This window comes from Mixophyes fleayi, chromosome 4, assembly GCF_038048845.1.
Source record: "Mixophyes fleayi isolate aMixFle1 chromosome 4, aMixFle1.hap1, whole genome shotgun sequence".
In the NCBI taxonomy this organism is placed as follows: Eukaryota; Metazoa; Chordata; class Amphibia; order Anura; family Limnodynastidae; genus Mixophyes; species Mixophyes fleayi.
The window spans coordinates 33,815,963-33,843,143 of NC_134405.1; the positions used below are offsets into that span (position 1 = coordinate 33,815,963).

The 27,181-nt window shown below is 41.8% G+C and overlaps 1 protein-coding gene across 1 annotated transcript in view; it reads right to left on the minus strand.

Moving 5' to 3' along the window:
• The window catches only part of LOC142151175 (complement C3-like), a 102,006-nt gene extending 99,672 nt beyond the window's left edge, over positions 1–2,334 (minus strand). Inside the window, exons 1-2 of the mRNA XM_075206539.1 lie at positions 2,268–2,334; positions 2,001–2,124 (exon numbers count right to left, since the gene is read on the minus strand). Coding sequence (XP_075062640.1) covers positions 2,001–2,124; positions 2,268–2,319 — 176 coding nt within the window. The 5' untranslated portion in view covers positions 2,320–2,334. The remainder of the gene's footprint in view (positions 1–2,000; positions 2,125–2,267) is intronic.
• Positions 2,335–27,181: the final 24,847 nt, after the last annotated feature.

Below are 27,181 nucleotides of genomic sequence, written 5' to 3' on the forward strand. Positions count from 1 at the left end.
TGTCCTAACATACTAATAGCTCTAGACATACCCCCCGGGTAATGTGACAATACCCAACGTGCTGTATCCACTTGCTCATGACCAAACATCATTGTCCTGAATTACAAAATGTAACTGCATGGAGTTATGGACAAGTTAAGTACACTCCTCCACATGTATGTAAGAAGACATCTGGCTCTTTGTTCTGTACGTTCCCTTGCACATTATTTCCATTAACGTTTGGTGCAAGTAATTTGCAGAAGATAAACTCACTAATTTTGACATATTTTCTAAACATTGTTTTGTTTCACGCAGAAAAAAAATATTATGTAGTTGATCGATAATGCAAAAATATGAACATTGAGGAAGAAACATTTTCTATACAACCATTTGACCTGGTAGAGGATGCAGTATAGGGAATAGCCCCCCCCCCCCCCAGTTTGGCTATTTACCAAACATCAATTTTGGTTTCCAACAGAAGTGCTGCTTATTGTTTGTAATCCTAGTGACATCGGTCACGATGTAACTGATTGGAGAGGGGGTGATGGGGGTTGTTTGTATCAAACAGGAGTTGAAATTTTTCGCTGTGACAACCTGTAATTAGTCAGAGATGTCCAGTCTATAAACACTTTCACAAAGCAGCCAAGAAATAAATGAGAAAATTTCCACCTTGGCAAAACCATGTTGCTTGGATTTAAAATGTGAGGGCAGATTTAGAGTTGGGAGGGGGCTCAACTCTAAATTACAGACAGTATTTTCCCTTTATGTAAGGAAATTAAATGCATTTGCACCTCTTGCAGTGCAACATGGATTGTCCAGAGGCAAAATGATTCCTTTTATTCTTTTGCTTTATTTCTTGTAGAAATATACTTGTATAAACTTGGAGTTAGCAATTAAACAACGGCAACTAGAGAATGGAGGTACAGTGCTTAGCACTTCTGCCTCACAGCACTGGGGTCATGAGTTCAATTCCCCACCAGAACCTTATCTGTGTGGAGTTTGCATGTTCTCCCCGTGTTTGCGTGACTTTCCTCTGGGTGCTCCGGTTTCCTCCCACACTCCAAAAACATGCTGGTAGGTTAATTGACTGCTGACAAAAATGAACCCTAGTTCGTGCGTGTGTTAGGGAGTTTAGACTATAAGCTCCAATGGGGAACATGGGGTTTACATATAAAATATCTATTTTTTTGTGAAATATTCACATGCCCCCACTCCTCTTATCTCCTAATATTCACCTATAGTCCTTTTCTACACACACAGCAGTCTATTGCCCAACCTGTTCTATAGTCCTAAAGCCACTGGTCATAATCATAATACAGTTCTATTACACTCTATACAGACATAGGACACTACACTTCTAGCATGACCACTGGACATGATCCTAATACAATTATATTAAACTCTATACAGACATTGGACACTACACCCCCAACATGACCTGACCACTGGACATGATCATAATACAATTTTATTACACTCTATACAGACATAGTACACTACACCCCCAACATGACCTGACCACTGGACATGATCATAATACAACTCTATTACACTCTATACCAGTGTTGGCTAACTCCAGCTGTTGTGAAACTACAAGTCCCAGCATGCTTTGCCAATATATAGCAGCTTATTTCTGGAAGGGTATGCTGGGACTTGTAGTTTCACAACACCTGGAGTGTCACAGGTTAGCCAACACTGCTCTATACAGACATAGGACTCTATACTCCAACATGACCTGACCGCTGAACATATTCATAATATAAGTCTAGTGTGCATTAAATATTTATCTTTATTACATTTTAAATTATAGATCAACCTGGAGAGGAACTGATCCTGGAAGCTGCACCCAACAGCCAAAGCAAGAGAAGAAACAGGTCAAAATTTAAAGTAATGCAAATCATCAAAGTATGTATCTGACCACATCTGAAATTGGACTTTTATTTCATATATTCATATATTGTATACTGACAGCTATTCCCTATATGCTATTCGTACACAGTCTCTTTGTATTGTCTACTCACGGTGTTTGTGCGTAGGTGCCAGCCAGCAAGGAGAACAATGTTAGGCACAGGAAACCTCTCCCCATAATGCAGGCAGGACACTGGACTCCTCTCCCCATCATGCAGGTAGGATACTGTGCGTTACCTGATGGATAGAGGTTTATATGGGATTAACTTATTCTGCAAAGAATGCCATTAATCAGTAACTGGGATGTGAGCCAAAATCAGCAGTGGGGGAGAGTACAAAATTGTGCAACTCACTAAACAAATCTATCCAAACACACTCACAGCAACTCCTGATACAGCTAACCAGAGACACAGGGGAAAGCAGTGGGTACATAAATCAGGGTCGTGCACTGTAAATAAGTGTGGATGTGAAAACAATGGCTAGAGAAGGCCCTGCTAGTAAGAGCTTACAATCTAGTGGGAAAAGTTCAGACTAGAGATAAAAGGAGTGAGTGTGAGAGGCAGATTGGAACAGCAGAAAGGCCATAGGATGGATCAGATGGGAGTCGAATATACTTTAGTAAAGAGGAGGGTTTTCAGAGTGCATTGAATGATTTGGAGTCTGGGGAGAGTCTGATCTGGCGTGATAGGAAATTATATGGGTGCGTAACTGCACATGAGAAGTCTTGTAGGTGGAAATTGCAGAGTGGTGAGACAGGTGTGGTGCAGTAAGAGAGGAAGATCAGTCTTGTTGCAGCATTTAGGATGGATTTAAGTGGCGTCAGATAGACAAGGGGAATACCTGATAGGACGAGGTTGCAATAGTTCAGGCGGGAGACTATGTCAGATAGATAACAGTTTTGGTTGTGTTTTGGCTAAGTAACGGGCATATTTTAACAATATTTAGAATCTGAAGATGACAGGACCTTGAGAGACTGAATGTATCACATAAAGCAGACGGGTGACACCAAGGAAGTGGGCTTGGGAGACTGAGTTAATTTTAGGGTAACGGGGATTTGAGGGAGAGGTTAGGACTCTGGGATGGTAAACGCTGTTTTTACCACATTGAACCTGATTCATCAAGGAGCACATACAGAGCGCAATCTACTTTTGCTTCACAATGCACATAATTCGGCTCTGCAATCGGCTTAATTCAGGAGCGGATCTCAAGTTACGCTGCTTGATCAGTTCGGTAGTAAAGTCATTTACGTGGCATAAACACTGTCATACCTACCACTTTGGGGAGATTTATTTCTGCAGACCCCATCTCCCGCCCCGTACTAACTGGCCTGTGGTCGGTTGTCATTATGGCAGGAGGACCCCCCGATGCAGGTTTCCCTGCTATAGTGCCACCAGGCCAGGCTTAGCGCTGGTAATAGTAAAATTGGGGGGTTCCACTCTTTTTGCTCCCCCTTATTTTTCTAGTACCAGCCTAGGCTGGCAGCACTATGGTTGGTAAAGCTGTGTGTGGTGGGTGGGGCACAGCTTTGATTTTACATTTACTTATTTTTTAATTTACACTGTATTGTCTATATAACTTTAATGATTTATATGTCAACATTGAGGCTGTATCCCATATGATGATAATGGAATAATGGTTGTGCTTCCATATACTGTGTGAGGAAAGGGAACAATTATCACTCACACAAACTGTACCTCATTGATCACACTAATAAGGGACATATTAATATACTTGGTATCCCTGCTGCCCTCATCACACACTTCATATTTTTTGCAAAGGTGTTGTAGTTAATACCCAGGCAGAAGTGGCAAATATATTCAAATACTAGGCTATGTCCAACATGTCCCTTTATTATGGTACTAATGTACCTGACTACACATTTTCCTATTTAAAAAATACACATACACAGCAAATTTTTAATAAACACTGTTTTATATGAATTTTTTTTAAAAAAAACATTTATAATTTTAAACAAATTAGGATTCATAGTAATATTTTTTTTTTAGTGAAACACTTGCAGGGGGTATGGAATTTTTGGCTGGTTTAAATGCAGCTAGGGCTGGGCGTCTTCAACCTGCGGCTGTGGGACTTTCAACTTGGGTGATTTATTCGTGAGTTGGATAAAAAGAAAAAAAAAACATATCCAGACATTTTTAAATCATGTCTTAGCTCCGGGTGTACTTTGTTCATACATATTCCAAGCTCAGTTAAAATCTCTGCAAAGGTTCATGTTATGCTGAGCACAGTAGTAGTCAGAGGACTACTACTTTTTGGAGGTACATGCAGATATATTGAGTGGAGGGAGAGTTCTTTGGCAACAAACACGTATTAAGCCCATGATGTCAGACACCTGTGGAATGTCAAACTTTGCCTAGGTCTAGGGTAAATCACATTTGGTAAAGAAAGACCAAGGATTTTATGCAGCCAAAATAAATGTAACAAATTATACTACATTATAATATCAAAATACTTTCTTCAACAAGCACCTGTGGTTCTTCCTCTGGCACTTGAATTGCTGGGTAAAAAGAGAAGGGGGGATATCCCAGATTTTCAGACTCCATCGCATGAGCCTCCTCCTCATGGGCCTCCTTCATCATGGGCCTCCTTCATCGTGGGCCTCCTTCCTCTAGGGCCTCCATCCTCTAGGGCCTCCATCCTCATGGGACTCCATCCTCATGGGACTCCATCCTCATGGGCCTCCTTCCTCATGGGCCTCCTTCCTCATGGGCCTCCTTCCTCATGGGCCTCTGTCCTCATGGGCCTCCTTCCTCATGGGCCTCCTTCCTCATGGGCCTCCTTCCTCATGAGCCTCCTTCCTCATGGGCCTCCTTCCTTATGGTCATCCTCCTCATGGGCCTCCTTCCTCATGGGCCTCCTCCTCATTGGCCTCCTTCCTCATGGTCCTCCCTCCTCATGGGCCCCCTCCTCATGGGCCTCCTTCCTCATGAGACTCCTTCCTCATGAGACTCCTTCCTCATGAGACTCCTTCCTCATGGACCTCCTCCTCATGGTCCTCCTTCCTCATGGGCCTCTTTCCTCATGGTCCTCCTTCCTCATGGGCCTCTTTCCTCATGGGCCTCCTCCTCATGGGCCTCCTTCCTCATGATCCTCCATGACTGTGTACTAACCAATCTCTTAGATTTCTGGCTCGTTTTCAACTAATGGAAATCTTATCATCAAGATTACTCCTCAAGTCTTCTTCAGATAGTAGGATATGCCAATGTTTTTGGAAAATTGTTTCAAATTTTTCCCATTCTGCACAGAAAGTGCCTATCATTCTAACTTTAAATCCTCTATTTTTGGGTTCTGTGGGGGATAGATCAGATATTCTCTGTCTCTTTTGGAAACAAAATGATTGGCTTCTCATATAATTGTCTTCAAATAGCAGCTTTGTTTGACCCTGTTTATCAATTCGTCAGATCTTTTAGTGAATATTTCAACATCAGAGCAGATGAGGTGGTTTCTTAATAGTTTTCCCTCTTATGGTGGGAAAATGGGCGCTAAAATGATAAAGTATACTATTCATAGCAGTCTGTTTTATGAATATAGCCGTACCAAGTGTACCTTCTTTAGTTTTGTGTATAGTCAGGAAGTTAATAGTTGTTGTATTGACTTCAGAGCTTAGTTTCGAATTCAAATTGTTGGTATTCAGCATCCCCCCCCAAGTAGGATCAAAAAATCATCAATGTATCTCAGCCACAAAATTATGTGACTAGTGTACCTCTCATTGGTGTCAGTAAATACAAATTCCGTATCCCACCATCAAAGAAACAGGTTAGCATAGGTTGGGGCAAAATATGTCCCCATAGCAGTTCCCTTAATCTACAGGTAGAATTTTTCATCAAATGCAAAGTAGTTCTTAGTAAGAACAAATTTCATAAGTGGGATAATAAATTAATTCATATAACTTTTAACATCCATGTCAATAAAATAACAGATTGCATTCAGTCCTTGTTCATGGTCTGCATTTGTGTACAAAGATTTCACATCATAGGATACTAATTTGGTGTCAATTCTATTATTCCCTGTATCTTGGATAGAACGTCCAAAGTGTCCTTAGCATAAGATTGTAAACTCAGGATGTAATGTCGTAGATGTTGATCCACAAATCTGCTGGCATTCTCTGTTAGTCCACACATTCCAGAAATTTTAACTTGCCCCGGAGGATTCCTTTCATTCTTATGTATTTTTGCTAATACATACGGTACAACGTGGAGATCTTTAGGCTGTCTATGTGAAGGAATTCATAGTTCAATTTTGACTATAATCCCTTCTTTGACTGCTCTGTTAATCAAAGCTTGATACATTGTTAAGAGGCGTTTGCAACAAGATATATTGTTAAGTTGGAGGTAAACTTCCACTATATATTGGGCTGCTCCCCTGCTGTGGAACGATCTTCCACGTTCCATCAGGTTAGCATCTACTCTCAAAGGCTTCACACGTGCCCTTAAGACTAATTTTTTTATTCAAGTCTATCAGTTCTCCTCCTAACTTCCTTGTCCTGGCTCTCTCCCCCAGTTAGTACCACCCTTTTTGTGTCTCCCCCTTCCCTATAGGATGTAAGCTCTCATGAGCAGGGCCCTCTTTCCTTGTGTGCTCCTTCTACTGCTCATTCACCCTCTGTACCTCTTGGCCTGTTTTCTTAAGCGTTGGCCTTCTCACTGATTTCTACCATCCCTTTCACTATCTGTCAGATATAATCTTATTTGCTTTACCCGGTCACCTTTGTTTGTATATATTTTTGTATCATGTTGTGTCTTGGTTCTGTTTTCTGTATATGTAATGTACGGCGCTGTGGACCCTTTGTGGCGCTTTATAAGTCAAAGATAATAATAATAATAATATTTGTTACATGGCCATATAAAGATGTTTCCTCCTTTATCTGATGGTTTAATCTCAATGTCATTCCAGCTCTCTATTTCTTTGAGAGCTTTATTTTTTCTATGTCAACATTATTCTTTAGTCCATATTTAAGTTTGGATGTTTTTGAACAAATCATCAAGATCTTTAAATTCCAAATCTGCATTTACCTTAAATTAAGGACAGATAGAGGTATCTGGTGAGAATGAAGATTTCTTTTTCAATATTTTTCTAAGATCATTGTTTCTACCTATTGATCCACTTCCTTCTAATTCCTCAAGCATAACAGTTTTGACCTCCTTAGTATTGAGTAGAATATTTAGTTTTGTTGAATGTATCAATTTTATTGGTGTTTAATTTTTTTAAGGATAAGTTTCCTGGAAAAATGGTTAAGTCCTTCTCCCATTTAAACCTATCTATGGTCTGGATCGGTGAAAAGGACAGGCCCCTATTTAAAAGGCGGATTTGCTGGGTGCTTAGTTTTCTATCAGTCATGGGCACTGAGCTTGGCACTATCCCACCCAGAGGCGCGGAGTCTAACGAGGCAGACGGTTTTTGCCAGGAATCCCTGCAAGGAGGTATGGACTTTGCGGCCTCTGCCCCAAAGGTCTGACCGCCCAGAGAGAGAAGCGGTCAGACAGGAAGTGGATTTGATCTGCCGACATGAGTAAGTAGTGGAATCAAGAGGACTGCTAGGAAGCTTATAGGTACAAGGAGCGATAGTCTGTGGCAGCGGTAGTAACCTTTGTGACTGGCAGAACAGCTAAGAAGCTGCTGGATACGACAGAGTGAAAGTCTTCAACAGCAGTAGTAACCACTGGGAATAGCAGTGAAGCTGCTGAATACAATGGAGCGACAGTCTGTGGCATTAATAGTAACCTCTGCAAATAGCTGCTTAGCTGCTGGACACAAGGGAGCAATAGTCGATAGTCTGTGGACTGCAGTGACTAAGAATCACAAGGAGCTACGTCTGAGCACTTGAGCAGAACTGATTTTCTCTTCAGTGTGGATCCAGTTGCCCAAAGATTAGAAATTCGTAGCAAAATAGTTATCCCATCTGGTACAGATGCATTTCAAACTAGCGGGAGCATGTTGGAAAACTCTCTGCGCCGTTATCACAGAACTCTTGTTCTCATAATACGCTTGAACAACAAAGCCCCAATGTTCACGGGTACAATTCATGATGGGTACTAAAAATGGCAGAACCTAACCTACCAAAATGAAATCTACCCCACCTCTTTACCCCTACTACAGATCACACAGTGCCCCCTCGAAATATGAGAGATCTTTATGCCCCACCGGTATAAAAACAAATTTTAATAAATATTTTTTCACAAATTCTTATATTTATCTCCTTCCCACTTTACTATTCACCTTAACATTATACCTCTCTGGTTATCAAGAAACAAAAATGTTTATGTTTTTTTACTTTCTTTTCACATATATTAAATAATATATTTATTATCGACACCTTTTCACTGATTTTATTATTTATTCTCTTACCCGTTTGACACTATATAATTTATTATTTTTTATCATAGTTGTCAGATTATCATTTCAACTTTAATGGTTATTATGGGTATATAAAAATGCAGTTAATTTTCATAAAATTGTTCAAATTTTTTTCACAGTATTATGATTGTCATTTGGACATATGTATTATGTGTTTTAAGTTTATATTTCACATTCACTCACATTTTCCATTGAGTTATTATTTATTGATCATATTTTGATCCTTATTAAGGTTTATAATATAATTACATTTTTTAATATGTGCAATATTTATCTATTCATCCAGTGTTCATATTTACAGTTAGATTTGCTTATTGACTACATGATATACGCCATAATATCAGAATAATATTTGACAACTGAGAATCCTGATAGGGACAAATTGCACAACTAGGAGTAAATGTATCAAGCCGAGAGTTTTCCAGCGGGTTTGAAAAGTGGAAATGTTGCCTATAGCAACCAATCAGATTCTAGTTATTGTTTTGTAGAATGTACTAAATAAATGATAGCTAGAATCTGATTGGTTTTTCAAACCCGCCTGGAAAACTCTCAGCTTGATACATTGACCCCCTATACTCTATCTAGCGGCTTAATATCTTGGTTTCACTTATGGAACTGAATGTGATACATCCTTTTTATAGAACCACCTGATTACCTAATTTTTAGTACGATTGCTTTGATTACAATTTGGGGATGCTTTGCTTCTTCAATACGGTACAGAATTCATTAATTTATTGTAACCAATAGAATAAAGCGAGAGGCGGGCTTAATAACTATCTGTAAATATGATTGGAAGCTCTTACTGTCAAACATGACTGCCTTAGCAATGAGCGTATTGGATATCAATTATGACATCACATTGGGGGCTTGGCCATAATACTATAAAAGGCAAATCATAACGATTACCTGGCTTGCCTTGAAAAAGCTGAACAAGCGAAATGCGTGTCAGCGTTTTCTCTTTGCCACAAACTATATACTTTGCTTGCTGCTATGTAATCCCTAATCCAACTATACTTTGAATGTATTAGATAGACAGAAATAATATTTTATAAAGGATTTAGGCAGATTCGATCAATATCAGCAATTCCCACTGACATCATAGATCGGCATGATATTACAATACTGATCTCAGCATTTAGACCACTTGACTAGTGAGTGGTAGAAAGCTTTACCTGTATCTGAGCAGATTGGGTATAAGAGTACTCGTTAATGCCTTAATTACCATATTACTTTTGCTCAGTTAGCCCAATACATCTGAGAGATGTAATAAGATAGCCATACAGTGTAACAGTTACCATTCCACCATGTTATGGTTCTGTTCAAAACCAATTCCTTAATTACAGCTAGAATTGAGCCCTTCTCCAGACAAAGCCCAATTATTCGAAAGCACAGGAAGAATTGTCAAATTCATCCACCAAGTCTCTAGAAGTATCAATTTCAGACTCAGAGTCTGAGTCCCATTCTAGAGTCGGGACAGGACCTTTTATTTTATGACAGGATGGTGAAATGCCCATGAAGCCGGCAACCAAAGTTTGTTGTGATTGATACAGTCGAGAAAGGGGTTTTCCTGTTTGTTCTTTTTATTTTTTGAAGACATAGGTTGACCAACGGAAGCAATGGACATCAATGATTTGTGAATAAGCAAAGGAGCTGAATCACAGGCCGGAATGGAAACAGAAGAACTATGACCAGAAATCTCAACTTTTGATGGAGAGTACTTCTTACAAACGGCATTGACAAAGTCCATGGTATTATGGATAATGGGGTTATCAGAATTTAGAAGGGAAAAGGCCCAAGTCTGTGGCTCCCCTCTAAAACTCATGATAATAGAACCCCCTTGATTAAATTGGTTGGCAAAGTAATCTGGAGAAGCTTGAAACTTTTTCATTGAAAGTTGAAGTACTGAAATAAACTGTTCGATGTCTCCATCCAAGAAGACTGGAGGAGGATCTGATGACTTAGAAGAGGCATCTGGGCATTCTAGCTCACCAGCAAACTCTAGGGAGTGATCAACTTGGGCAGCAGTCTCTGGCGAGTTCCTCACAGGGACGGTAGAGCAGGAGTCCCCAGCTGGGACAGCAGAGCAGAGTTTGCTGGTGAGCTAGTCCCAGGCTGGGATGGCAAGTTGGGCAAACCTGACGGGAAGCCCGGACTGGGCACAGCACTCAGACTGACTAGAACGGTGAAGAGCCGCAGAGCAGACAGCACCAAGTGGCAACTTGGGCTGAACCGCATAGAGTGGCAACTCGGGCTGAACCGCATGGGACAGGGCCCTCTCTGGAGCAGACTGGAGAGACAGGGCCCCCTCTGGAGCAGACTGGAGGGACAGGGCCTCCTCTGGAGCAGACTGGAGGGACAGAGCCCCCTCTGGAGCAGACTGGAGGGACAGGGCCCCCTCTGGAGCAGACTGGAGGGACAGGGCCCTCTCTGGAGGAGACTGGAGGGACAGGGCCCTCTCTGGAGCAGACTGGAGGGACAGGGCCCTCTCTGGAGCAGACTGGAGGGACAGGGCCCTCTCTGGAGCAGACTGGAGGGACAGGGCCCCCTCTGGAGCAGACTGTAAGGGCAGCGTCCCCTCTGGAGCAGACTGTAAGGGCAGCGTCCCCTCTGGAGCAGGCTGTAAGGGCAACGTCCCCTACTGAGCAGAATGTAAGGGCAGCGTCCCCTCCTGAGCAGACTGTAAGGGCAGCGTCCCCTCTGGCGCGGCTGGAGACCCGGGAGTAGAGGCAGCGGCTGGAGACCCGGGAGCAGGGCCAGCAGCAGGAGATCTGGGACCAGACACAGCGGCAGGAGACTCAGAACTGAAGGCAGAGGATAGCACCTCGGAGCTGGAAGCAGATGATGGCACCTCGGAGATGGAGGCAGAGGACCACCTGTGAACCTGGCATTAGTTACACTGCAGTTGTTTGTTAAATGCAAATTTGTCATAGTACTATTAAGAGGTGCTGGCAGCACAGATTCAGCAGCAGACAGAGTTGGTTGAAGCAAATCAACGGTATTGGATTTCAGAGAAACAGATTCTGATAGTCTGCTGAGTGGGTCCAAAAGTATAGCAGAAAATTGAGCCAGCTGAGAGCGTAACAGAATTATGTCCGTTTGTAGACACTGTAGCAGAGGCTGTTCAGCCATTTGTAGAGCAGACATGTTTGCAGGGAAAAAACAAATGAAATCAATTGCAACGAGAGTTCCAGGAGAAATCTGAAGCAGGGTTTTTCACATGACTCCAAGGCTTTTTTTTTGGCTGGTCATTCTGTTATGGTTCTGTTCAAAACCAATTCCCTAATTACAGCCATGGAGCCAAACGTTTAAACTGTTTATTGCAGAAAAAGTATAGTCCAGGGAAGGCAAAATAAACAGTAAACAGTTCAGGCAGAATGAAACAATGGACTTCCAGATCTTGCCAAACAACAGGTAAATAATAATGAAATACAGCAAATAACTTAACTGAAACCAGTTCGCAGTAGTAGCCAGAAACATGTAGGTAATCCAGGAACAAAGAAACATGATCAGGCTTAGGAACTTCAATGACCAGCAAAGGATTCGGGAATAGGCAGGCATATATAGGACAAAGTCAGGTGTGGCTGATTAGCTAGCTGTGCCAGTTAACCCCTGATAGTGGGAAATGCCAAACAGCAGCACCTCTGGAGGATCACAGGTACTGCAGGGTAATATGCACACAGAGATATAAGCAGATCCTAACACACCAATAATATTTGGATATCAATAAGGGATGTGAATCATTGTCACTAACAATGAAGTTTAAATTTGCAGTCTGTGCAGTGATTTCATAATTAGCTGTAGATCAAGCAGCCTTTCATTTCATAATTATTACATTGTCCATCATGCTAATACATAGGAAGAATAAAATATGAATAACCGTGACAGCTGATTAGTTACAACTGTTACCTGCAAATCATTAAATTGTCTGTATTACTAATACCTTCTGGAAAATCATTTCATGTGGGTGTTCTGGACATTATTATCTTTATAGCATGCTCTGCATGAGAAAACATTTAATGTTATCAGTAACAATCTGTTTCTATTGGTATAATACTGGTACAGCAGCTGAAAGGATTGATATTAAAATTAAGCAGAGATATAACTGACACACAAATGAACATTTTATTGATATAAATAATTGCGTTGGCAAAGCTATTGCAGTATAATCTGCAATTATTAATTCAACTTTATTTTCACATTCTTAAATTACATCCCCAAAAATACTAAGGGGTATATTTACTCAATGGCGGGTTTGAAAAAGTGGAGATGTTGCCTATAGCAACCAATTAGATTGTAGCTTTCATTTATTTAGTGCATTCTACAACATGCAAACTAGAATCTGATTGGTTGCTACAGGCAACATCTCCACTTCTTCAAACCCACAGTTTAGTAAATCTAGCCCCAAGGGTTTTACCTTTTATTTCAATATTTTTCAAGAGCCAGGAAATTTCTTCATATTTTAATGGAACATTTCGGAGTGCCCCGATCTAGACATCTTGTTTCTTGATTTTTCAATTAATCCTTCAGCCCTGCCATTTTGTGATGTCTGACCATGTGTTATTAGTATTCAGCAAGTGTTTGAGCCACTTTACAAGGCATTTAAGTGTTGTAACTCACAGCTATCTTATTTTCCCACTTTATATGCATGTCTGATGAAAAAGAGCCAGCCCCAAGTCTGGCCTCTAGCTCCTCCGTTACAGGCTCGAAGCAAAGACATCGGCCTCTAGCTCCTCAGCTACAGGCTTGAAGCAAAGACATCGGCCTCTAGCTCCTCCACTACAGGCTCGAAGCAAAGACATCGGCCTCTAGCTCCTCAGCTACAGGCTTGAAGCAAAGACATCGGCCTCTAGCTCCTCCGCTACAGGCTCGAAGCAAAGACATCGGCCTCTAGCTCCTCCGCTGCAGGCTCGAAGCAAAGACATCGGCCTCTAGCTCCTCCGCTACAGGCTCGAAGCAAAGGCATCCAAATTTTGCACTAAGAGAGGTAGAGGTATTGGTCCAACTGGTGGCGGAGAGGTTGTACTTTACAACCCGGCAGCTCTCTGTCCCAACCAAAGGCTGGATATGGGAGGAAATAACCATGCAGGCCAATGCCGTGGCACCAATTCACAAAACAGTGACTGAGGTAAAAAAAAAGTAAGCTTTTTATGTGTGGTCCACTAATTAATGTATTGTGCTCTGCATATCTAAAAAAAAATTCCAAGTGCCTTAAAGTCATTGTCCAAGGTATGAATGAGTACCGTCGTTACTAGCTTTTAAAACTTGGACATTATCATTCCTAATTAGCCACCTTATTTTGAAGTTTTCAAAGTAAGTATTAGCGCTGGCTAGCTTGATGTTATTAGTCTTACACCTCTAGGCCAAGACATTTCTATTTATATGTATGTCTGCACAAGTCTTGCAAAAATATATTTGATTTTACACATTGCAACATTCTAATCTTGGAACATTTCACACAGATGACAAGATTTAAATCGTTGCCTGAAGGACAAAATAAGAGACCACCGCAGGCATGCTCATTCAACTGGCGGTGGTTCCCCTGACAAATTAGACCTCCTGCAGACCATGACATTGGCCTGTACTGAAGAACAGTTGGTGAAAGGGTGGGCAGGATTGCCACTGAAGCAATCACCATCAAATTTATTTTTAGCACTTCTGCCTTACAGCGCTGGGGTCATGAGTTCAATTCCCGACCATGGCCTTATCTGTGTGGAGTTTGTATGTTCTCCCCGTGTTTGCGTGGGTTTCCTCTGGGTGCTCTGGTTTCCTCCCACACTCCAAACATATTAGTAGGTTAAGTGGCTGCTATCAAAACTGACCCTAGTCTCTCTCTCTCTCTCTCTCTCTCTCTCTCTCTCTCTCTCTCTCTCTCTCTCTCTCTCTCTCTCTCTCTCTGTGTTAGGGAATTTGGACTGTAAGCTCCAATGGGGCAGGGACTGATGTGAGTGAGAGTTTTTGTAGATTTAGTGTTATTTTAGTGTGCCAAGGTTGACATCAAAGTCTACGCGGAGTATGAACAGTCGCTGGAGCCACTTTATCAAGGATAGTTGCTAGGGTATGGTGAAAATGCCTTATCAGAGGAGGAGATTGTAGAAATTGGGGAGAGAAGGTGGAGAGAGAAGGTGTTGGAGAGAGGTGGAAAACTGTTGAAAGTGAATAGAGTTAATATTCCTGTGGGTATGTGGAGGCTTGGAAGAGTTTGACATCAGGGAGGGAAAAGCACTGGGGGTGAATGAATAGCTAATAAGGTGATGATAAGAGAGGGGGAAGGAAGTGTTAAAGAAATCAGAAACTGAACATAGTCTATAGAAACCAAGATCAAAACAGTGGCCATCCTGATGAGTAGCGGATTCAATCCATTGGGACAGGTCAAGTGAGGAGGTTAGACAGAGTAGTTTTGAAGCAGCATTGCAATGTGGATTAGGGATGTTGATAGCTCTCAGCTCCACAGGTGCATTGTAAAGAACAATACATGTCAATAAATAAATGACAAATGTTTGCTTTACATAACTAAACAAACTACCAACTACAATTGCTGGCTTATATAAAGAAATGTAAAACTAGTTATAATCAACAATTGCCAATTGTAATACAAAGAAAAATGATAACTTCTTGGCACTTATCCTGCAACCTACTCATCCTAGTGAACAATTAGACTATAGTCTACAAGATTACTGATTATTTTTAGCCAAGATCCGTTTGTGATTTTGAAATGATGCATAGTTAACAATCCAACATACATCATTTATGCTGGTTGATACAGTGATATATAAACGTTAACAAAAATCTTTAGTAAATATTTCCCCACAGATACACACTAACTAGGTTGCACAACATACTCTATTTTGTTATGAAATTGATTAAGATGATTATTCAGTAACCTTTATGTTCAACTTTTTAGATGATGAGGTAGTTATTGGCGAAGTTCAGGAGCAACTGGTGGAGAAGGTTCTTGTTGTGGAAGGGCCTCAGATGGAAGAGGAAACGAGTCAGTCGGCAGCAGACACTAGTTGAATTTTACCACAAGCTTTAAGGATCGAACACAACACTCGAGAACACATTCAAGGAGCTGAGCACACTCACCTGTATTGAACACAAGTTGGACAATTCCTTTACAACAATGAATTGAACTTTCAGCAACTTTGAATATATCCTGAGCCATCTCACCGACCTTGTTGCCCAGTATGTCACAAACAACCTCCTGTCCCAATGTCACGTGTTTCCTCTCCTTCCCCATTAGCACAATTCCTCAGTCTTGTCAATCATGAAAACTTCACCACACAAGGCCATATAACACATAAACATCCCCCATTTTACTCTGCTTATCAACCCCATATTTACCATGCTGCCCCACTCGACTCTCCAGCTCGAATGCCCTCTTTTAGCCAAAACCCTTTTTTGGCAAACACAACACTTTTCCCCTCTTCTGTCCAATAAACCTCTGCCCAACTCTGTCTCCCCCTAACCACTTCTTGCCCCCATAGGACTAAGAGGGACAGATGAAGCCGAACTTTTTTGTTTGTTTATTTAAAGTTTTTTCACCTGTGGTTTGGTTTGAGTTTTTAATAATACACATTTTTTTGGAATCCTAAAAAATTCTGCCTAGTATTTTTGTACATTTACTTTAAGCTTTACATTTGAAACAAATGAAAAAAATTGCTTATATGAAAAGTAGGATGAAAGCACATATTCTTTGTAAATTGTATAATTGACCATTTCAGGAAGACTGTCGATGTCTTCCACCTCCTGGCCAGCAACCTTGGCCTCTTCTACCCATAGAACCCCAATCCTAATAGCGATGTTATGGAACGCCACACACAGAGCAATTATCACATACTGTCCTTGGCACCTACATAAGAAGGGTCGAGACAGCGGAATCTGGCTTTTGAAAAGCCAAATGTCAACTCTACAATCGATCTGGTGGCCGTATGCGCCAAGATGTATGCGACTTCTTCTGTGTGTGTGTGCGTGTATGTGCGTGTGTTTAAAAGAGCAATGAGTTGCCAAGGGCAGAAAGGGTACATGTTTTCTCTTGTAAAAGGTGACAAGAAAGACAAAATGGAAGAAATAGTAAAATAGAAGAAATATTAGTAATGAGAAACCAAACATACAAACAATTGCGGAGATCTTCAATATTTGACAATTGACTCTACAAGTACACCATATTGCAAAGAGTGTTAATATTTTGCAAAATTGGTAGACCTACCATTTCTGACTACAGTATACACTGAGGTTTTTTAGGACAACAAAAGGTTATTGTTAAATAATGATGAGATATAAAATAGTACCTAATAGCTATGCATCACCGTATGGCCTTGCACCTCCTTGCCTTAGTTGTAATCTGCCCCACATCCCTGATTGTCTAAATGCAAAGGAGTCAAGGGTGGTCCTAAACCATCAAGCAACCAGGTCTCGAATTTGGAGAGAGGATCACATATAGCCTAGACATTTAACGATTGGAAATGCTTCTGATTTAATTAAATGGAAGCATTCCCACCCGACAGGGTAAAGACTACATGTGTGCCGTCTACTGCCCCTATAATGTTCGGAAAGCCGGCTATGTTGGCAAACTGCCGCTTTACGGTCACAAGAGACTCCTCATTGAGTGGCAGATGGATATATTGCTGGTTGCGCATCAGGAAGGCCTTCAGCACAACCTGCAGCACTTGATCAAAGGTGGGTTGGGACAAGCCTGCAGCAACACCCACTGTGGTCTGAAAAGACCCAGTGCCACAAAAATGCAATACCGTGAACAATGTGGTCAATGACGGTACTGCTGTCGGGATGTTGCACATTGGCTCAAAGTAACTCTGGACAATGCGCAAGGTGTTCACGATGACATGGAGTGGGAGCCGATAGTGACGGACCACCACAGCATCAGACATCCTAAAGAGGCTGACGCCTGGCCTGCAGACACGTTCCCTGGGTCAGCAATGGTGGACCAGTTGCTGGTTTGGAGGGGACGAGGCCTGTTGCCCTCCTCATCCTTGGCCTGCATCATGTCCATGATTGGCTATATGTGAGAAAGATGAATAAATAAATTACCTCATGCCTTACAACCTTTGTTGTCTGCTACTGACCACTCCCACTGGTGACACCTGTCACCAGACACTCGGCGACTTGCGAATGCCAATTGCGCAATAATTGTAGGAGGATATTGCTGCCACCACCAGGCTTCTTCACCGGCACCTGGAACTGCTTACTTCTGGCTAGCTGCCATATCTGTAGCAGTGTCTTTTTGCTGCGGGCTGGCTGGTACCTCCTGGTCACTTACTATGGATCATGACTGCTGGGTAGCGGGCAAAGCGATGACACAGAGATGCTGGGTTCAACACAGGACAGCTGGAGAACGGATTAGAGTGTAAGTCACAGGATAGATACAGCAGGATACAGCAGGCTATAGGCGTCAGGCAGAACCTACAAGCAGTGATGTTTATTGCTCACAGGTTCTTATAAGTAACTTAACACAGGAGTTAGAAGTACTAGTGAAGTACTGATAGTTTACAAGCTTACATGGTTAAAAAGGCTCTTTTTATACAATTCTATAGCCGCTTTAACCAATCCAGGCTGATTCATGTAACCTGCATGTAAGTTAGCCTTGAGGAGTTAAAATTGCTGGTACTGGGAGGGCAAGGGGGGCTCAACCTCCTCTCTATCTCTAAGTCTAGTACTGAAAAATTATCTTTAAATCTCCAGCCTAAAAATACTTCTAACTAAGAACTCTGCCTCTGACCCTATCCTGGGGCAGCAGCCCCTGACCTGCCGCTTCTGGAGCTCTTTGTGCTCAGACATGATTTTCAGCATGGTTCCCCAGCATGCCCTGCTTCTCCTGGATTCACTTCATATTTACGTACTTTTGCGAAGTGCTTTACAGGAGATGGGTGTGACTGGAGGGCGGAAGGGGGGGCGGCAAATCACGTCATTTTGGTCCCGCCACCCGCAAAGGGAATGGCGTTTTGTCGCGGGGGTGGGGCCAAAATGACGCGATTTTCCGCTAATCGCGTCATTTTGGGAAACCACTAGCAGAATGCGGGAGATTTGCCAGCTCTCCCAGGAGTCAGTGAGATCGACCTGAATTTCGGGAGTCTCCCGGACATTCCGGGAGAGTTGGCAAGTATGATTCACTTGAATCCAAAAGGTGCTGCCGCAAGTCTCCGCTGGCAGCCACAGAGCTGCAGCTGCTGACAGGGTTAACGCTCAAGGAGTCCCTAGCTCCTGCTGCCCCTTGCTGGATCACCCATGGACAGAGGACAGAGAAGCCCCAGATCCCCCCTGGACCACTAAGGAGGTAGGAAAATGTAATTTTTATGAAAAAAATACATTTAAATAGACACATAAACCTATTGTTACACGCCCGGCTCCTAGCGCTGAGATTTAACACTTTCGGCGCTAATTACCTGCGCTGCGGCACTTATACATTAAACATACTAATTCATTACCTCAAGCTATTTAAAAATACATTCTTACACTATTAACTAATTAAATAACCGGTGCCGCAGCGCACATTTAAAATACATACATTTTCATTAAATAAATTTGTGCTATGTGATGTATGCGGCGTATTAACTTTCCCAGAAAATTTAAAGAAAAGCGAAACTGGCCATGCTATGGTATAGATGTAGGAATATACATTTTATAACAATTCAAATTTAAACCACTCTCATTAGTATGCAGTGCATGACACATATACAGAACCCATACCTCTTAAGAAGAATGAGGTGATGTGATCTCAGTCTCAAAAAAACTCTTCAAGTCTCTCAATGTCTCCACAAAATGGCACCATAGTAATCTCTCTCCATGGGTCTTATATAGCGGTGTATAATGAGAGGAGTGTATGCAAGTGTGTGCAGGAAAATTGTTCAAGCTTCCATTAGATGGCGCAAGCGTGCACCTTTTTATGTTCATGACTGTCAGTGGTGAGGTAGTGGTGACCCAGAGCAGGCGAAGGTTCTCTGTGCAAAAAATGCTGTATGCGCCGGAGTCTGCATTCAACGTATTTGCATGGGAACGCCTTTCTTGTACATTATGATTAAAGAGCGACATAAAAATTCTGATTATTATAAGGCCGACAAGGATGAACTAGAGACTTACCATATAACAGACAAACAACATTCCCCACACGCTTAATTCCTGGCAGATGTAAATTGCAACTTTCTAAAATGTCTCCAGCGAAAATGACGTCAGTTCCAATGGCCAGAGTAAGAGTGCCGGTTTAAAAGCAGTAATGGGCGGACCCGCCACCTGTATAATGTAATCCAGGCAGCGGGTCCACAGTACATAAGGACACTGCACAGTAACACTGCATTGTATGCAATTTCTCCTGCTGTACATATGGACACTGCATAGTACCACTTCATTGCGTGCAATATCTCCTGCTGTACATATGGACACTGCATAGTACCACTTCATTGTGTGCAATATCTCCTGCTGCACATAAGGACACTGCACAGAATCACTTCATTGTGTGCAATATCTCCTGCTGCACATATGGACACTGCACAGTACCACTTCATTGTATGCAATATCTTCTGCTGTACATATGGACGCTGCACAGTACCACTTCATTGTATGCAATATCTCCTGCTGTACATATGGACACTGCACAGTACCACTTCATTGTATGCAATATCTCCTGCTGTACATATGGACACTGCACAGTACCACTTCATTGTATGCAATATCTCTTGCTGTACATATGGACACTGCACAGTACCACTTCATTGTATGCAATATCTCTTGCTGTACATATGGACACTGCATAGTACAAATTCTCTTTATATCATTCTCATGCAGTACATTTGTGAAAATCTTCCCTGCCCCTGCACTGCCAAAAGTCTAGGAAGCCATGCTTTTTTTAAAAAAGAATAAAAAAAATAATTAAACTTAAAATATTAAAATTTGTTAGAATTACCAGGGTTTCATGAAAAAAAAAAAACAGGCGTAAAACTGTAAAGTGGAAACAGTGGAACAAACGCCTCTCAGTAGCTGCTTCTGCTCCATTAGATTACGTCTTACACTCTGTGACTCAACCAACAACTCACATCTTCATAGGCAATCATGTACTTAATAATAAGAGATTGTATCTTATGTCCATAAATCACACAATGATTAGCTGTCTCTTTTTGTAGAAATAGTGAACGCCCAATCACGATCCCCGTTGTTATTCTACTCACAGAAATGGATTCCTTCAAGCGGGTCTCACAACAAAAGCTGTTTCAGCCAATCACCATTCCACCTGGGTTAACTCCCTGATCGGATCCTAAATGATATATCCACTTTATAATTTAATTGTTTCTCTGCTTCAATGGGAGTAATACTCCGCTATAAATACACACTTTTAGGTCAATTCCTTATCGCCTTTCCTCAGAAACAAATTTTCAACTTGTCCCTTATAAATCATATCTCCCGTACAGTTCCTTTTTACTCCCAGGAATTGACCTAGAGAGATATTTTCTAACCACCTCTGGTGGTGTTCACTAGATGCCATGATATATGAGTTGGAATCTGTAGGTTCTCTGAAGGTTTTTGCGCATAAGATGCTTTTGATATATATTTATAGTGTGAGATCAAGGAAATTGATCAAATGGTCACTGATCTCAAAAGAAATTCAACATTAACACTATTCTGATTTAGTTCTTCACAAAAAACTTCTAAGCTACTTAGGTCAGCCCTCCAAACAAATAAGACATCATCTACATAACGCGTCCAGGAAACCAGGTTTGCCCCCAAGCCAAATCTGTTCCATTTGTTGGCGTCTTCCCAATGCACCAGAAACAGATTGACATAACTGGGAGCATGTGTGATTTATGTGCATAAGATACAATCTCTTTTCATTAAGTGCATGATCGCATGTAAAGATGTGGTATAATTGAATCACCTGAATTGTATGATATAGATAGCTCCTTTATAGCGAGAAAAGTGTCAGGATGACAACTGAGTTTTGTTATACCCTATAGATAGTGGGAGGGGAGGATGTGTAAGATGTAGAGACACTGAAGAAGATTGGATAAGTAGAGGTCCAGGAGAGAACAGTGTCATTGTCAGGTTTGCTCATGAATGAATGAGTGAGATCCTGCTGTCTCAACTGGTATTGGCTAGGCTTCCCCAGAGGCGCGAAGTCTAACAGGATGAAAGGTATTCACCAGGGACTCCCGCAAGGGAATTTGGGCTTCAGCAGCTTCCACCCTGCAGGTCTTGGCCCTCCATGGAAGTTCCTAGTGAGACAGGCAGAGAACAGATCTAGGCAGCATAAGAAACATTTAGTTAAGATGTCAAATGGTGATAATATGAATTACCACTTTATTGTGGAGCATAAATACAAGGTTCAATGAAGGTTGAGTATACTGCAGGTGATGGGTCACGGCTGTATACAAGAGGGTAGAAACCATCAGCAAAGTTCAGTAGTGCAGACAGAATACATAATGAGCATAGTCACAAAAAGTACCACTAGGGCGTGGAACATAATACAAACTTCAAATTAAGTGTTGAATATACTACAATGATGGGTCACGGCTGTATACAGGAGAGTAATAAACATCAATGAAGTTCAGTAGTGCAGACAGAATACATAGTGATCATTGGTCACAGCAAGTACCACTAAAGAGTGGAACATAATACAAAGTTCAATGAAGTTTACTGAAGATGATCAGATCAACGGAATCCAGATATGCAGCAACGATGAGCCACAGCTTACCACAGGGATGTGGAACGAGTCAGCAGTAGTCAGCGGTGCAGAAAGAGTAGACGGCGGGCGCCAATCATAACGGAAAAGGCATCCAAATCAAGCCAGGTGTAGACTTGAAGAACCAGCAATGAATAGGTGAAAGGAGGGACCTTATTAAGGAGGCTGACCAATGGCAGAACTGACTAACACACAGGTGAAGTAATCACAGGTGCAAACCGTGGCTGACACCATGTACTAAGAAGAGAGATTAAAGTGATAGTCAGTGTTTTGAGGCTCGGGTGGAGCTTGACAGCCATGAAGTGATGTGTGTCCAGGACAAGGGTATGATTGAAGGTGTCAACTGTGGCAGAAAGTCGCAGAAGGATGAGTATGGAGAATTGACTTTGCTGTAAGAAGTTCAATGATCATTTTGGGAGGTCATTCTCATTGAAATATTGGGAGTAGAACTTGATTGCAGAGAGTGAAGAATGGAGTGAGATGAGAAAATGTAAGTTACCTGGTTGAACACCAGCCACTTAAGTAGTGTGAAGGCAAAGTAGATGAGAGAAATAGGGTGGTAGTTGGAAAGAAAGGCTGGGTCAAGAGATGATGAGTTGAGCACATACTTACAGATAGGAATGTGTCTAAGGAGAGAGACAGGTTGGTGAGGTTAGCTAGGACCGAGCATGCAGTGGGGGAGAAGGAATGGAGAAGATGCAGGGGAATAGTATCAAGGGGCAAGTTGAGAGGATGAGAGAAGAGCAGAGGCCTTATTTAGAAAAATGAAAGAGTAGAATGCAGGGGAAGGTGGGTGAGGCATGCAAGATCTGACTTAAGTGACCTAACTTTTCTGTGTAGTGTCACACAGACTCAATTTTATTATTAATAGATCCCCTATGAATTTACCCATCTATTGACACCAAACAGGCCTAGGTAAACGGTATCAGTTAAGCTTATAGTAATTTCCTCAACTTCTCTGTGTGGCAGAATTCTTAATTTGACATATGAGCTGCCCTTCAACACGCTATTGAGGAATATGTGGTTGATCACTACTTTTATTGATTTAAGTGGCATATTTGAAAACTGAATTAATTTTATCTATATAAAATATAGCCAAGTCAGCACATGGTCTCCTTAAGCCAGACAGCATGCTGAGTGTTTCCTAAAAGTCTATTCAGGTGTCAAAACTCCATCCCGGGCCAGGATATAACTCAACGCAGGGGCCTTTGACACTATCTTCTAACGCAGGGATGTGCAGAGTCACCGAATACACACACAACAGACTTTCTGACTTCACATTTTACACTTTAGTAGTTCAATTTATCAATGGATTATTTTGATATACCATATTTCCACTGCAGTTATTATTAATTATTCCCCACAATTATGTGATGGGCTAACCCTTATAAAAAACTGTATGTTCACTATGTTCATGACAGACAGATATTTAGGGGACAGAGAATGCATTTAAAACTGTGAAAAACTGCACCAAACTCTTTGGCATTATCTGCTATCTGTGGGAAAGCCCATAACTGTGTGTTGAGGAGCCAGCTTTTAATAAAGTGACTGTATGCGTATGCCAAAGAACAAGTGAGGGGGCAGCAAGATGGAAATAGTTTTCTGAACTCCTGTCAAATTGAAGGAGAGACAGACAAGTGAGCATTTTTTATCAAATCACCTGGAGAAGAGAAGAAGGGATCTGCACTTGAACTGCCTATTAACAAAGACTGCATGATTGTATACATCTGTCTAATATTCAATTACATTTGTGTGATACGTGTTAGCAAAGTTCAAGTAATTGTGAGAGGGTTTAGTGTATGTTACTAGTAGGGATGTGCACCGGGCACTTTTGGTGTCTCGTGTTTTGTGTTTTGGATTCGGATTTGCTTGAGGTTTTGGGTTCGGATTTGTTTTGCAAAACACCTGACGAAAGGTTTTGGTTCGGATTTAAGGTTTTGGATTCGGATTTATTTTGAAAAAAACATAAAAAGTGTTAAAATCAAGTTTTTGGGTTTATTTTCACTCCTACGCTATTATTAACCTCAATAACATTCAATAACAATCATTTCCACTAATTCCCAGTCTATTCTGAACACCTCACACCTCACAATATTGTTTTTAGTCCAAAAAGTTTCACCGAGGTAGCTTTCTGGACTGCATGGTGCAGTGGTCCCGGTACCCAATTTAGTACCGGGGCCACAATACCTCCTCCAACCATGGCACAGAGCATTCATCATTGAGATCCCATCAAGTATGTCAAAGACAGACAGGGTCAAAGTGTTATTTGTTGACTTTGTTAACAAAAAAACTGTCCCTGTTGCAAATATTCGTGCAATGAAGAGTGACTTTTTCATTTAAAGGCTCAAGCTTTCAAGTGTAGTGTTTATAACTTATAAACACTACAGTAGTTCTAGCACATCAATACCTCTTGTTTTTGATTATGACAGGGCATTTTACCTTTGGTTTAATTTGTTGAATTTGTTTTAATTTTGTTTTACTTTGTGCTCATGGCAAACGACTGTTGAATGGTCACATAATGGCAAAAAAAGAGTTGCAAGATGGAATTGTCCTTGGGCCCTCCCACCCACCCTTATGTTGTTGAAATAGGACATGCACACTTTAACAAACCAATCATTTCAGCGACAGGGCCTACCAAACAACTGTGGCTGAAATGATTGGTTTGTTTGGGCCCTCACACCAAAAAAGCTATTCATCTCTCCCTGTACAAACTAAACAGGCTCTACTGAGGCAAGATGTCGTCCTCATCCTCAACCTCTGATTCCTCTCCCCCTACAGTGTGTACTTCCTCCTACTCACACATTATCAATTCGTCCCCGCTGGACTCCACAACCACAGGCCCCTCTGTACTATCTGGAGGGCAGTGCTGTACTTGATTGAGGAATTGATAATTCATTTTTATGAACATCATTTTTTCAACATTCTGAGGAAGCAACCTCCTTCGCCGCTCACTGACCAGGTTCCCCGCTGCACTAAAAACTCTTTCCGAGTACACACTGGAGGGAGGACAACTCAGGTAAAATAGAGCCAGTTTGTACAGGGGCTTCCAAACTGCCATTTTTTCCTGCCAGTAAAAATATGGACCGTCTGACATGTCTATTTGGATGGTGTCAGCAAAATAATCCTCCACCATTTTTTCTATTGTGACAGCATCCAATGCAGCAACAGTAGACATGTCCGCAATGGTTGGCAGGTCCTTCAGTCCGGACCAGATGTTAAGGGTGTTGTTGGTTTGTATCCAACAGGACCAAGGGATTTAGGTGTCCCTGTACTGATGACGGTCCTAGGCCCAGTTCCTGAACTAACCACTGAACTATGAAGGTTATTCAGGTGACGTATAAGGGAGGATGTCCCAAGGTGGGCAAGATCCTTACCCCTGCTTATTTGAGCTTTACATAAGCTACATATGGCCATACATTGGTTGTCCGGATTTGGATAAAAATAACTCCAGACCGAAGAGGTGCATTTTTTGGTCTTTTGACCAGGCATGACGATGGGCTTTTTCATCCCATGGACATCAACTGTTTCCCCCCCTGGTACCTTATTTACAATAAACACATCACCATCCTCATCATCAAGTTCCTCCACAGCGCCAGCTACATCAATAGCCTCCTCCCGGTATACAACATTGAAACCTTGATTATCCAAATCTGGATCTACACTGTGGGTGATCCTTCCAACATATGCTGCAAATGCTGGATGGAGTCACCTTTTCCCGTACAGTGATGGGAAGGTCAGGCTTCGCAACCACCAACACCCTTGGACTCGCCTTGGGGATTTGTGATGTCATCTGTTTAGAAGGCAGAGTTCTTGGCTGTTTTGTTGTTGTTGCTGACAGCATAACTCTCTTAATTTTTTTGGAGGGGGGGAGGAGGAGGGCTTAGATCCTTGGGTGAAGCTGAACCACTAGTCATGAACACGGGCCAGGGCCTAAGCCGTTCCTTGCCACTACGTGTCGTAAATGGCATATTGCCAACTTTACGTTTCTCCTCAGATGATTTCAAGTTTCTCTTTTTGCCACTTTTTGAGAACTTGGGCTTTTTGAAATTTTACATGGCCTGTACTAGGAGACGACGTTGATGGCATTTCATCGTCTATGTCATGACTAGTGGCAGCAGCTTCAGCATTAGGAGGAAGTGGGTCATGATCTTTCCCTACTTTATCCTCCAAATTTTTGTTTTACATTATATGTAGCACAAGAGAGCGTACCCCTAAGCCACACACACTCGGCAAAGCCTTTAAAAATTATATGCGGCACAGGAGAGTACTACTGGACTTATACTGCTGAATCAGTGAACTTTGTAATATAGCAGTACCACTGGACTAATACTGCAGTATCAGTGAACTTTGTAATATTGCAGTACCACTGGACTTATACTGCTGAATCAGTGAACTTTGTAATATAGCAGTACCAATGGACTTATACTGCAGAATCAGTGAACTTTGTAATATTGCAGTACCAATGGACTGCAGGATTGTTTTTGGATATTTGCAATTGGCGGGAATACCCGGATCTGTCTCGGATCCGGCTCGGATAGGCAATGTTCGGGTGGGCTCGGATTTCAGATATCCGAGCCCGCTCATCTCTAGTTACTAGTGATAGTTATCATGTTTAGAGAGATATTACAAGATGATCATTAGAACGGATAGAGGTACCTCTTAGTGGTATAAAACTAGTGAGGCCGGTCAGTGTCGCACACAGGGGGGGTTTCTGGTTCCCCAGAAACCCCTCCCCTCCGGGAACCAACGGTACTCCACAGGAGCCGCGGCGCTGTCAAAGAAGCGTCCGCGGCGGTGCTGTATTGTAGTATAATACAGCACTGCCGCGGATGCTTCTTGACAGAGCCGCAGCTGCAGTAGAATTCAGACTCGCTGAAATGGAGCTGCTGCGTATTTTTCTCAAGTTACCCTTAACCATTGTTTGAGTCAAAGAGATATATTTTTTATCTAAAAAATCTGCAAAAACTTAAAGAGTCCACGCCTCAGTAATAAACGTGCCTGTGAAACAACTGTGTCTCCTCTACTACCCCTCCCTATTTGGATCAACTGCTCCTCCCAAAGCTCTTAAGACCTTCCCCAAGTAACCTTCATTTATCCACATCATCCTTACCATGCACCTGCTCAATTTACCTTCTTTATTACTCCTACACACGTCCACTAGACTTCTCTTTAAACTTCTTCTTTGTCTAGTATCCTATTTCTCGATCGCCCATCATTATTTCCCATTCAACTACTTCCATC